Source organism: Symphalangus syndactylus, chromosome 20, assembly GCF_028878055.3.
Source record: "Symphalangus syndactylus isolate Jambi chromosome 20, NHGRI_mSymSyn1-v2.1_pri, whole genome shotgun sequence".
Classification (NCBI taxonomy): Eukaryota; Metazoa; Chordata; class Mammalia; order Primates; family Hylobatidae; genus Symphalangus; species Symphalangus syndactylus.
The window spans coordinates 46553979-46566383 of record NC_072442.2 but is presented as its reverse complement, the minus strand read 5'-3'; the positions used below and the strand labels follow the sequence as shown (position 1 = coordinate 46566383).

Genomic DNA, 12405 nt, shown 5'->3' with positions numbered 1-12405 from the left:
ATACTAACAGAAATAAACAAACTATTAACGAATGATCTGCCACACTAAGATTTAAGAATAATTGTTTCTGTGTTGTAAAACTTATTGTAAGATTTTTGAGGGAAGGAACATTATCTTATGCTTTTAAATCTCACAGCCAATGGCATAGAGGTTTATACATACGTGCTTCACAAATACCTTATCAACAAAAAAAATTTTTTCAGTGTCTTTTCATTTTAGTGGGCTTAAGTGTTTTCATATTGCTGGAGTTTATATTTAGACAGGGTATGATAAGAGTGAAAACATTCAAAAATAAGTAAAGTTCAAATGGCCAATAAGTATAAGAAGAGGGTACTCAACATCATTAGTCATCAGAGAAATGCAAGTCAGAACCAATAGTGAGATACCACTCATTGCATACCTGCTAGAAGGGCTGTCATCAAAAAGTCAGATAATGACAAGTGCTGGTGAAGATGTGGAGAAACTGGAACCTGTATGCACTGCCGGTAAGGATGTTCCTCAAGAGGTTAAGCATAGAGTTACCATATAACCCAGCTATTCCACTAAGTATACACCTACAAGCAATGAAAACATGTCCACATGAAAGCTTGTATGTGAGTATTCATAGCAGCATTATTCATAACTAAACATTTATCTGATAAAATCTGGCATATCCATATAATGGAATATTACTCAGCAATAAAAAAAAGTAGTACCATTACATACTACAACATGAATGAACTTTGAAAACATGCTAAGCAAAAGGAGCCAGTCAAAAAGACCACATATTGGATGATTCCAGTTATGTGAAATGTCCAGGATTGGCAGATCTATAAAGACAGAAAGTATATTTGGGATGGCCTAGGGCTGGGAGGGGAAAATGAGAAGAATGAGAGGTCACTGCTAATGGGTATGGGGTTTCTTTTTGGAGTGATAGAAATGCTCTAAAATTGATTTTGGTGGTGTTGTAGATATCTGTGAATATACTAAAATACTGAATTGTGCACTTAAATGGGTAAACTGTGCTCTGTGAACCATATCTCAAGTGATTACATTTTTTAGAAGTGGTTTAGAAGCTACTTAAATGATGAAAGGAGACATAGAGTTAGAAGTGAGGGGTGAGCATCCAAGGTACATGGCCCAGCTTGGGAGAAAGAGGAATTGGATCATTTAAAAAGAACATGGAATGAATTTATCTAAGGACTGAAGAGGAAGAATATAGAAATATGTAAGAAGTAAGAAATGTGGTTGCCTTAGTGATTGGAAATGGCAGGGGTTCTCTCTGAAGGGAATACCATCTGGTCATTAATCTGAATTTGGTGACTCTGACCTGGACTGCCAGATTACCTGCAGTATACATGAATCAGTGACAGGATAAATTAGTATTTGTAGTATTTCTAGTTGGCATGTATTTAACAAAATAAAAATGTGCTTTGTCATACCACCCTGCTTTTTAAAATGTTTATATTCTCTCAAGAAAATAAGGGGAAATTTTCAGGCTGATCCAAGTGTTAAGAATATTAGTCATTGTAAAATGGAAGCATTCACTTTCTCAAACCATTAGCATATAGTTTTTTCAGATGTTTTTAATTAAATATTAAAGATATATTCAGCTAAATATTGTAGAAATGCATAGAGTGATAGAAAAATATTACTGGTAAGAAAACAAAAGTTGTGAGCATTTTTCTTTAAAAGGAGGAACTATACTTATATACAATACAGTAATCATATCAGTCACAGAATCCTCAATTTTGCATTTGTTGTATTTCCAGCTTTCACATAGAAAAATTGTGTGTGCATGTGTGCACATGCTCAAATAAAAGAATCCCTTCAGGGGCACTATGTTGTTATGTATCCAGATATTCTCTTTTCTCCTTCCACCCCTCCCCCACCACCCCCTCCCTTCTTGTAAATTGGCTTATTAAAACGGGTTCCCAAGCCCTCCTTTTTTCCCTTTGTGATTGCCTTGGTCTTGGATTTTCAGTGTAGAACTAAAAATTCAAGTCAGATTTCAGTTACTAGGATAATTTTCTTTGAATTTTAAATTTTTCTAAGTAAATGCATAGATTTTTAATGAACCTGGTATTCAGTGGATTTGCTTTAAATTTAGCTGCAGAGTTAATTTCATGATTGATTTATTAGCCCTTTGAAAGTATAAAAAGTGGTATCTTTAGTTTGTGAAGACTGAAAAACATCATCACATTTTGTTTAGCATCTTTTTAAAACCAATTAAAAGCTTTTCTAAAATGGATTGAACAGGAGAAAATAAAACATGTTCCCTAGGTCTTTATTTCAATCAAGTTTCCCTGTGTTCTGCAGGAGAAGAGATCGAGAGGGGATAGAAAAATTGAAAAGGGCTGTCCCAGCAGGGAGCCAAGCCGGAGAAAAGGGCTTCTCTGAGAACTCAGCAGCAGCAGCTAAGAAAGCTCCCAGCCTGCTTCATCTACATGCAGAGTCACACAAGGCATGGGGGTGCTCACCGTCACACAGAGGTTTCACATGTGCTTCCCTGCTGATTCCTGTGAAAAGCTAACAATTGGCTTGGAGGGTAAAAGACCACTGCAGTTCACCCTCCCTGAGCTGGACGTACAATTTGTCCAGTGTTAGGAAATGTCCGGCTTAGCAGTGAGAGGCTTGAAGACACCCCTCCTTCCAGTGAGATTCCTAACGCCGTCTCTTTTACTTGATGACACTGGGGCTCTTTTCAAGTTTTGCAGATTTATGGAAGTTGAGGGGAATGTGCTTTTCAAGATCAGGAAGATGAAAGCCTTGGTCTTAATGTCAAGGAGGAAGCAGTAGTGAGTGGTAAGGCCAGGTAACTCTTCCTGCAGCCTGCGGGACCAGTGGCTTGATTTTTCCTCATAGATCGCTTCTGCCACCTTCTCTTTTTTTCTTTTTAGGAGACAGAGTGTCTGAAAAGGAACTCCTTGGGCTGTAAAATGACATGATTTCCCAGTTTCCTCAACAAGTGTGAGAGTAGTTAAGCCCATTAACCTCACTGTTTAGTGCTGGGTTTATTTGACACTTTTGTGCATCAAATTGGAAAACCTCATCTGTATGTAACAGGGTAGCCTGGTAATTTATGGAGGAGCAATCCTTCCTCAGTTCAGTGCTTCCCAACCTTTTTAGATCATGGTGCATACAAAATGATAACATCTGATGATACACTTGGGTAAGTGGATGAGGCCACTCACAACTGGCCAGGGCTCTAGCCTTCCCAACAGCTGGCAGGAATTGATATATTAGTCCAGGTATAATTTATTTGAAGCTCAACAATTGGAAAACTCTTTGGAAACTTTAAACTTTTACAAAAGAAGAATTACCACTCTAATGTCATAGCAGTATTACTGAAGTAGAACTCAGACCTAACAGTTGTTAGTGTTTTGGCTAAATTTTATGATGTTGTTGAGAATAGTAATTTCCTCGCTGCTCTGACACCTAGGAATATTACCTAATAAGAGAGAAATACAGCTTAAAGCTTGGAGGACCTAAGGTGTGAACCAATAAGAAACTGTCAGCATTCTCAGGATGGGGACTTGGGTAGACACACTTGTTTCTGCATGAGTTTTGTTTTTAACATCAGCAGTCTCTAGACAACATTGCTTTCATGTAGTCCTTAAATGACACCTTAGCAGTCTTACTTCAGATATGGTTATTAGGACATCTTGGTATCTTGATAATATTAAGCAACTCTTTAGGCTTTGGGTTGCTTTAGTGAAATAAGCAGATAATGGAAGAGACTCCAAATCATGCAGGCCTAAACATGAGTATCTCTCCATCTATTTGTTCAAAATTAACTCTGGCTAATGACTATGATATGACTCAATAAGATATATAACCACTTTAGGAAAGAGGCTTAGTCATTTTGCCAGACACATTAATTTTAATCCACTGATGTGGTGACTTTTGCATTGGGCTTCATTTCTTTTATTTAAAAAAAAAAAAATGATGCTTGACAGTTTAGTGGCCTGCTTGTTAAGTCAGTGACATTAGATAGCTACTATATTTAAAATATTCTCTTTTGGTATACTTTGCTTAGTATAGTAGATTTTCTTGGAAAGTCCTTTGTAAATTGAACATGTGTATGTGTATATATACATATCTCTGAGGACAAAAGGAAATCTCCAAAGATCTGTGTTCTTGTTTTCTGGACAGAAAGATAATGTATAGTGAATGTATAGTGATCAACTAAGATAATGCCTAGTGAAGCCCTTTGTAAACCTGTGGACTACACAGATATATGGTATTAAAGAACATATATATATATATATATATATAGTACATATATATGTAGATTAATTTCAAATGTATCAAAAACAGTGAAACAGGCCAGACATTGTGGCTCACGCCTGTAATCCTAGCACTTTGGGAGGCCAAGGCAGGAAGATTGCTTAAGGCCAGGAGTTCGAGACCAGCCTAGGCAACATAGTGAGACCAGTCTTTACAAAAAAAAGTTAGTCGAATGTGGTGTTGAGCATCCGTAGACCCAGCTATTCGGGAGGCTGAGGCAGGAGGATCACTTGAGCCCAGGAGTTCAAGACCGTAGTAAGCTGATTCCCACCACCGCACTCTAGCCTGGGTGATAGAGCAAGACTCTGTCTCTAAAAACAAAACAAAACAACAACAAAAAACAGTGGAATAAATTATTTTGTAAAACATTGCTACAGATATCTGCTGAATAAAATCAAATTTTCAAAATAGGGTTTTGTTTTGGTTTTGGTAGAGCACATCTATAGTAGATATTAATACCAGAATAAATTATAAGATATATATGCCATTTTCTGATAACTCAAAATTAAATATCTAAATTTTAATCATCAGAGAAATGCTAATAGTGTTGAGATGAAATATTTTTTCATTGCTAGAATGTATTCTTCCAGCTCCATTGCCTTAAATAAGTTACTGTGGCATTACATTAGCTTTTGAAAGGTGTGGATTATAGCGTCGTAGTATTCCATGGGTGCCATGACTCTAGTTAAGAGCACCCTTTCTGTAGAACTTACTCTTTGTATTGAACTTGAGGTTTAAAAAAAAAAAAAAAAAGGAAACCTAAGTCTTAGCTCAGATATCATCTGGCATTATAGCCTTGAACGTCCCTTAATTTCTTGGTGTCTATTTCTTCATCTGTAAAATAGAGATAATTCCTCATGTGTTACCTACTCTGTTGAGGGTCCACTAAGATAATGTGTAGTGAAGCCCTTTGTAAACTGGTGGACTACATGAGCTGTCCAGGCGCAGTGGCTCATGCCTGTAATCCCAGCACTTTGGGAGGCTGAGACGGGTGGATCATTTGAGGTCAGGAGTTCGAAACCAGCCTGGCCAACGTAGTGAAACCTGATCTCTACTAAAAATATAAAAATTAGCTGGACGTGGTGGTGTGCACCTGTAATCCCAGCTACTCGGGAAGCTGAGGCAGGAGAATTGCTTGAACCCGGGAGGCGGAGTTTGCAGTGAGCTGAGATTGTACCACTGCACTCCATCCTGGGTGGATGGAGTGAGAGACTCTGTCTCAAAAAAAGAATTGCCTTTGGATAGTCCACAGAACCTTTTCAGCTTGTAAGATAGGAAAACTGAAGAATGTATAATAACTGCTATATAGAGGAAGTTTCCGTAGGAAGTGAGTTCAGAGCTCCCACTTTGGAATGCCCAAACCCAACTTCCCTCATTTGCAGTACTGGGAAAAGAAACCTGCTTCCCCATCTCTCATTCACTGAAATTTAGAAGCTTCCTACATCCTAAGACAAATACTCTGGTCTGGGGATTAGGGACTCCTGTTGTAAAAAGAAGTAGGAAGTGGAGACAGGAATTGCCAAGATCAGTAGGCCACCACCAGGTCACACTTGTCTTCAGCCTCCAGGGACTGGCCCATCTGCTTCCTTTCCCTGCCACCACCTGTTGCTTGTGGCCGAAGTTCCCCTTTTCTCCTAACTCATGGTGCAACAAAGTGGTGCTTCACAGTTTCTTTCCTACCTTTCTGTCCCAGAAGCAAGAATGCAGATCTTTGGAGATTTCCTGTGTCCTTGGGGATCTCACAATGGCTGGAAGCCCTGGCCCTCCCTCTACTCCTTACCCTGTTAATCTTGGATGGTAGGATTATAGGTGATTTCTTTTTTATTTTGCTTTATTGTTTCCTGTACTTTACAGATTTTCTACAATAAGCATATGTTACTTTGATAATCAGGAAAAAATAAAAAATGTGTATGCAATTATTTTTAGCTTAGCAGTGTAACTGTCAAAATTCCTTAATTCCATTGCTTTGGTACTAATAATTTGCTGTTAACCACTAGGGTTAAATGAGACTACCTTTGTATCTAAGCTTGTCTATGTATAATATATTTTTAACCTTGTTCTTTTTATGACTTAAGATTTAATTGAATATCTGAAATATGCTGTGGGTTTTGGAGTAAAAGTGTGCAAGTGCCTCCTAACTCTCACAGTTGTCCTGGGAAACCCACCTGGCACTTGGCTCAGTGCTGTGCTCCCCATCTAAACTTACGATGGTTGAATGCCAGTGTGACTAAAGTTGACCAAGATAGATGGTAATGGTTGTCTTAAGCTTCATTGAAAGGAGATCGGAAGTTTCATTTTCACCAAAAATATTTCTTTTGACATAGAAGTCTAAAACATTTCTTTAAGGAACATCTGCTTTTATTAGGATGTACATTTAAGAAATCCTTCTCAGTATAGAGATAAAAAGATGAATAAGACGTACCTGCCCTCAGATGGCTCATAGTCCAAGAACACTGTTCAATTGTGAAGTTTGTGCACAAGGTGGGCACAGGACAAGTAGCAAATGAGGGTTAACATCCAGCCCACATGCTGCCCACCAAGGAGTCCACCCTGGTTTGAGACTGAATCTGCCCTGAGTAAGGTTACCAGATTTAGCAGATAGGAATATAGGATACTTAGTTAAATTTAGATTTCAGAAAAACATCACATAATTTTTTAGCATCAGCGTATCCCATATTTTGGTCAGACTTACACTCAGGTCTTTCTGTAGCAACCCTAGCCCTGAACAAGAGGAAGGGGATGGCTTTTGGCTCATACGAGGTGCTGGGTCTTGGGGAAGGAAGCAAGGGTGGCCGCACTCACCCAGATGATTGCTTTTTTCTAATTTGTTCACCTAGGGTGTGTCTGTGTGTGTGTGTGTGTGTGTGTGTGTGTGTGTTTTCTGATCCATGCAGAAGCTAACTGGTGTCCCTGTCACAATCCAGTGTGGGAGAAAGATGTGAAAACATGATGCATATAGTTAGGTTTTATATGTTACATGGTTCCAGTGGAACATAAAGGAAAGTGTGGTCCATTTGACCTGAGAAGATGTGCAAGTCATTCACAAATGGTAGTTCTTGATCCCGGTCTTGAAAGATGAGTAAAAGGGAGATTTAGTCAGGGCCATTGTGCCATGCTAAGGAATTCAAGCACTGCAGCAATGGAGAGAGAAGGTGAAGGATTTACCTATGCCAAAATTAGCATATTATTATTATTATTTTTTTTTTTTTGAGACAGAGTCTCGCTCTGTCGTCCAGGCTGGAGTGCAGTGGCGCAATCTCGGCTCACTGCAAGCTCCGCCTCCCGGGTTCACGCCATTCTCCTGCCTCAGCCTCTCCGAGTAGCTGGGACTACAGGCGCCTGCCACCACGCCCGGCTAATTTTTTTGTATTTTTAGTAGAGACGGGGTTTCACCGTGGTCTCGATCTCCTGACCTCGTGATCCGCCTGCCTCGGCCTCCCAAAGTGCTGGGATTACAAGCGTGAGCCACCGCGCCCGGCCATATTATTATTATTATTAAGATAGGGTCTTGCTCTGTTGCCCAGGGTGGAGTGCAGTGACGCAGTCTCAATCACTGCAGCCTTTACCTCCTGGGCTCAATTGATCCTCCCGCCTCAGCCCCTGGAGTAGCTGGGACAACAGGTGCACACCACCACACCTGACTAATCTTTATATTTTTTGTATAGACAGGGTTTTGCCATGTTACCCAGGCTGGTCTCAAACTCCTCGGCTCAGGCAGTCCACCCACCTCAGCTTCCCAGAGTGCTGGGATTACAGGTGTGAGCCACTACACCCAGCCTAAATTTTTTTAATTAACATACAAAATGATACTTGAGAATTTGAGGATATGTTCTGTGTACTTATCTTAGGCTTCATATGGCATAGTTTCACTGGAGGGAAGAATAGGAATTCATAAGAAATTATAGGCTTCATTTTTTCTAAATGACTGAAGCTTAACCTCTTTAAATATCAATTATTATACTTTAGCCATTTTTAAGAGGAAAAAAATTGCTACATACATTCTTAGTGTCTGAAGCAAAGTATAATAAACTCTGTTAATGAATAAGGACCATCATAACAAACCATAATTGATGGGTCAGTATTTTCATGAGTGGGACTCAGCAGGAACTGCTGGAATATACAGGATTCTGTCCTGGTGCCTGTTAGGTAGATACAGTGTGCCCTGTTTGTTGAGTTTTTTGTACCTTTTCTTTTTTTAGTGGTTTTGCTATCAGCTGTTACTTGCAGAATCCAAGTGAGTTGTGTCAGCTGGCCTGCCTCTGATGACTCCTTTTTCCAGTGTGCTGCTTTCATCTGCTATAAATTAAGGCAGGCAACCACCAGGATTCATGAGCTGTTCATACAGTAAGAGAACTAAGCTGTGGTCGGGCGCAGTGGCTCACGCCTATAATCCCAGCACTTTGGGAGGCCAAGGCAGGAGGATCGCTTGAGTCCAGGACTTCTAGACCAGCCTGGGCAATATGGCGAAACCCCGTCTCTACTAAAAATACAAAAAAGACCAGGCACGGTGGCTCACGCCTGTAATCCCAGCACTTTGGGAGGTCAAGGTGGGTGGATCATTCAAGGTCAGGAGTTCGAGACCAGCCTGGCCAACATGGTGAAAGCCTGTCTCTACTAAAAATACAAAAATTAGCCAGGCGTGGTGACAGGCGTCTGTAGTCCCAGCTACTCAGGAGGCTGAGGCAGGAGAATTGCTTGAACCTGGGAGAGAGGTGGAGGTTGCAGCAAGCCGAGATTGCGCCACTGCACTCCAGCCTGGGCAACAGAGCGAGACTCTGTCTCAAAAAAAAAAAAAAAAAAAAAAAAGCCAGGCATGGTGGTGCACACCTGTAATCAGCTACTCGGGAGGCTGACGTGGGAGAATCACCTGAGCCCAGGAGTTCGAGGCTGCAGTGAGTGGAGATCATGCCACTGCACTCCAGCCTGGGCAACCAGAGTGAGACCTTGTCTCGAAAAAAAACACAAAAACATAAAACTGGGCTGCAGTGAGAGCCGGAGAGGCCTTCCAGAGAGCAAGGTCCCATTTTGACTCCTGTGGGCCCTTCCTCTACTAAAAAAAAAAAATTACATTTTCTACCTGTTGGTACAAAACTGACTATATTACTATATTAATATTTTCTTCCACCAAAAAGTTTTTTTTCTGATTTTTTTTTCCTGGAGTGCAGTGGCGTGATCTCAGCTCACTGCAACCTCTGCCTTCTGGGTTCAAGCAATTCTCATGCCTCAGCCTCCCAAGTAGCTGGGACTACAGGTGCACACCACCACACCCAGATAATTTTTTGTATTTTTAGCAGAGATGAGGTTTCACCATATTGGCCAGACTGGTCTCAAACTCCTGGCCTCGAGTGATCCGCCCTCCTCAGCCTCCCAAAGTGCTGGGATTACAGGCCTGGCCTGATTTTAAAAGAAATTAGAATAATACTTTCATGGGTTCCTCAAAGTTTCATAGGCCATGGGCACTGTGTCTAGTGGGTAAGTTGTCCTTGCCTGTGAGTTTTAAAGTTACTTGAACCTCACATTGTTTTTTTAGTACTAAGAGTGAGAGGATTTTTGCTTATTTATGGTTCTTGGCTGTGCTCTGGATAGTTGAAATTGTTTAGCAGATTGGCCTCCAGATAAGTAAGGCATTATTATTGGACATAGTGAATTCATGTTCTGGAAGGTTGGGGCCTAAAGGAGCAAAGTGGGCTCTGTAGGGTTAAATGAGGGCAGGGTATGGTGAGAAGGCAAATTTGGAAACATTGTGAACATAAGAGACAATTGCAAATTGGCAGAAAACCGGAGAAAGCATTTTAATAAACAGAAATGCTATGGATAAAAATCACAGAGGTAAAAATTAAATTAGAAAGGAGAATATTGACCTGATTAGAACACAGGGGTCAATTTAGGGTATATCAAGCTAAAAGCTGAGATAGGTAGGGAAAATCTACTGTGGATATACGAATGGGGACTTTGAATTTGCTGATTAATGTGTGGTCATCTTAGTTAAGTTTCTAATGAGCGAGCATGCACAGAACCCTTCCTTTGAGGTATTAAGAATACTATGGCATGGTCGGTGCAACTTTATCTTCTTTTTTTTTTTTTGACACCAAATTTTGCTCTTGTTGCCTGGGCTGGGGTGCAATGGCGTGATTTTGGCTCGCTGCAACATCCGCCTCCTGGGTTCAAGTGATTCTCCTACCTCAGCCCCACAAGTAGCTGGGATTACAGGCATGCACCACCACGCCCAGCTAATTTTTGTATTTTTAATAGAGATGGGGTTTACCATGTTGGCCAGGCTGGTCTTGAAATCCTGACCATAGGTGATCTGCCCGCCTCAGTATCTTCTTAATTTATTTAACCTTTTCTCCTAAGAGCACAGAGGTCATTATTTCTAGGTAATAAATCTCCCTGACTCAAATTAAGAGATCAGCCAGTGCTGATATGGGGCTTGCGGGGGCAGGGGCAAGAGTGGACCCCAAATCTAGTTTAAAATTACACAAATAAAAACAGTGGACAGCAAAGCATAGTGAAAATAGCAATGAGGCCTGAACTGTAGTTTCAGCTCCCTCACTGGACATGAGAGCCTCAGACAGATCACTTTACCTCTCACCCCAGGTTTCTCATCTGCAAAATGAGACAGAGAATGAGGGGGTTTGGGGGGATGAGGAAATCTTTAAGAGCTGCTCCCAATGTAAAATCTGATGATTCAGTGTCTTTTTCACAAATTGGAATTAAATATCCTTTAATATCATGAAGTCTGCTTTTGCCTGTAGTATTTTAAATTATTAAGGGTTGAGTTTCTCGTTTCATATTCAATCTGTATCATGAATTCCCCCCTTACTGTCTTCTGTCCTGCTTGCAGCACCGTGAGTTTGGTTACAAAGAAGTAGACTAAGAATTTGCTTCAGGGTAAAATCTAATGGAGAGTTTAAGTATAGTTGCCTGCCTAGTTGTGGCATGATTTATTTGAAACATCCTTCCTTTGGTATTCAGCTTAAACATTTAACTGCAAAAAAAAGAAAAGAAAAGAAAAAGTTACAGGCATTTAAACAAGAGAAATCAGAAATGCATGCAAAGAGGCCCCATTCCTCTGCCTTCACTGTCTCTGGTTGCTTTTAATGGTAGTCGATCTTTTCCCTTGGTTTGGGGAAACCAAGAGTTGTAGGGGATGTTAATAGTACTTGGTGGTGGTGGTGGTGGTGGTGGTGGTGGTGGTGGTGGTGGTGGTGGTGGTGGTGGTGGTGGTGGTTGTTGTTGTTGTTTTGAGACGAAGTTTTGCTCTTGTTGCCCAGGCTGGAGTACAGTGGCGCCATCTCGGCTCACTGCAACCTCCACCTCCCAGGTTCAAGTGTTCTCCTGCCTCAGCCTCCTTAGTAGCTGGGATTACAGGCATGTGTCACCACGCCTGGCTAATTTAGTAGAGACAGCATTTCACCATGTTGGTCAGGCTAGTCTCCAACTCCTGACCTCGTGATCCACCCGCCTCGGCCTCCCAGAGTGTTGAGATTACAGGTGTGAGCCACTGCACTGGCCAATAGTACTTGTTATCTCACTAGCTTAAGTTAATGACAGCTAATGAATCTTATCTTTCCTCTGCTAGAGAAGTCTGTGTTATCCAGTCAATAGCTAATCAATTGATTAAAAGAGATAAGCCAGCCTTTGGCACGAAGCATACATACCATTCATTCTGGATTATTTTCTTTAAAATTTGTTGCTATCAACACTTGGGGCTCAGAGGTGTAGACTCTGAAATGATAGTTATTTTCCTTTTGGACACTTAATATAATGTGCATTTTTCTAGGACCAGAAAGTAATAATGAAGGAGTGATCTGCTACCCTTGAAAGCTATACTGGGATTATCATTCATTCAATGCATATTTATTAACTTTGCACTTTGTACAAGGCAGTATGCTAGCCCTGGAAACATCAGTAAAGCCAAACCGACTTAGTAGTGTCCTGATGAAGGAGGACTAGCAAGAAATACAGTAAATATAGTAAGTATATAGTGTGTAAAAGGCGATCCAAACTGGAGGAGGGAAAGGGCAAGATAAGGGTTGGGGAGTTGCAGTTTTAAATGGAGGTACAAGGGGATTGAGTTGGCCTTTGGAAAAGCTGACATTCAGGCAGGTCCTTGACTTGGAGGGAAAGGCCTGT

General features: G+C 40.8%; 1 protein-coding gene across 7 annotated transcripts in view; it reads left to right on the top strand.

Moving 5' to 3' along the window:
* The window catches only part of NSF (N-ethylmaleimide sensitive factor, vesicle fusing ATPase), a 167085-nt gene that overhangs the window by 139650 nt on the left and 15030 nt on the right, over positions 1–12405 (top strand). Inside the window, exons 18-19 of one of the 7 annotated variants that reach the window (XR_010118223.1) lie at positions 2299–2471; positions 5963–11002. The exons of 4 other annotated variants lie outside the window; for them this stretch is intronic. Coding sequence is in view for 1 of the 3 variants with exons in the window: in XM_063629298.1 (XP_063485368.1) it covers positions 2299–2379 (81 nt within the window). In the remaining 2 variants the exon portion in view is untranslated. Of the gene's footprint in view, positions 1–2298; positions 11003–12405 lie in introns of those variants that run through there. 2 more of the 7 variants (XR_010118224.1, XM_063629298.1) reach the window with 2 other exon arrangements.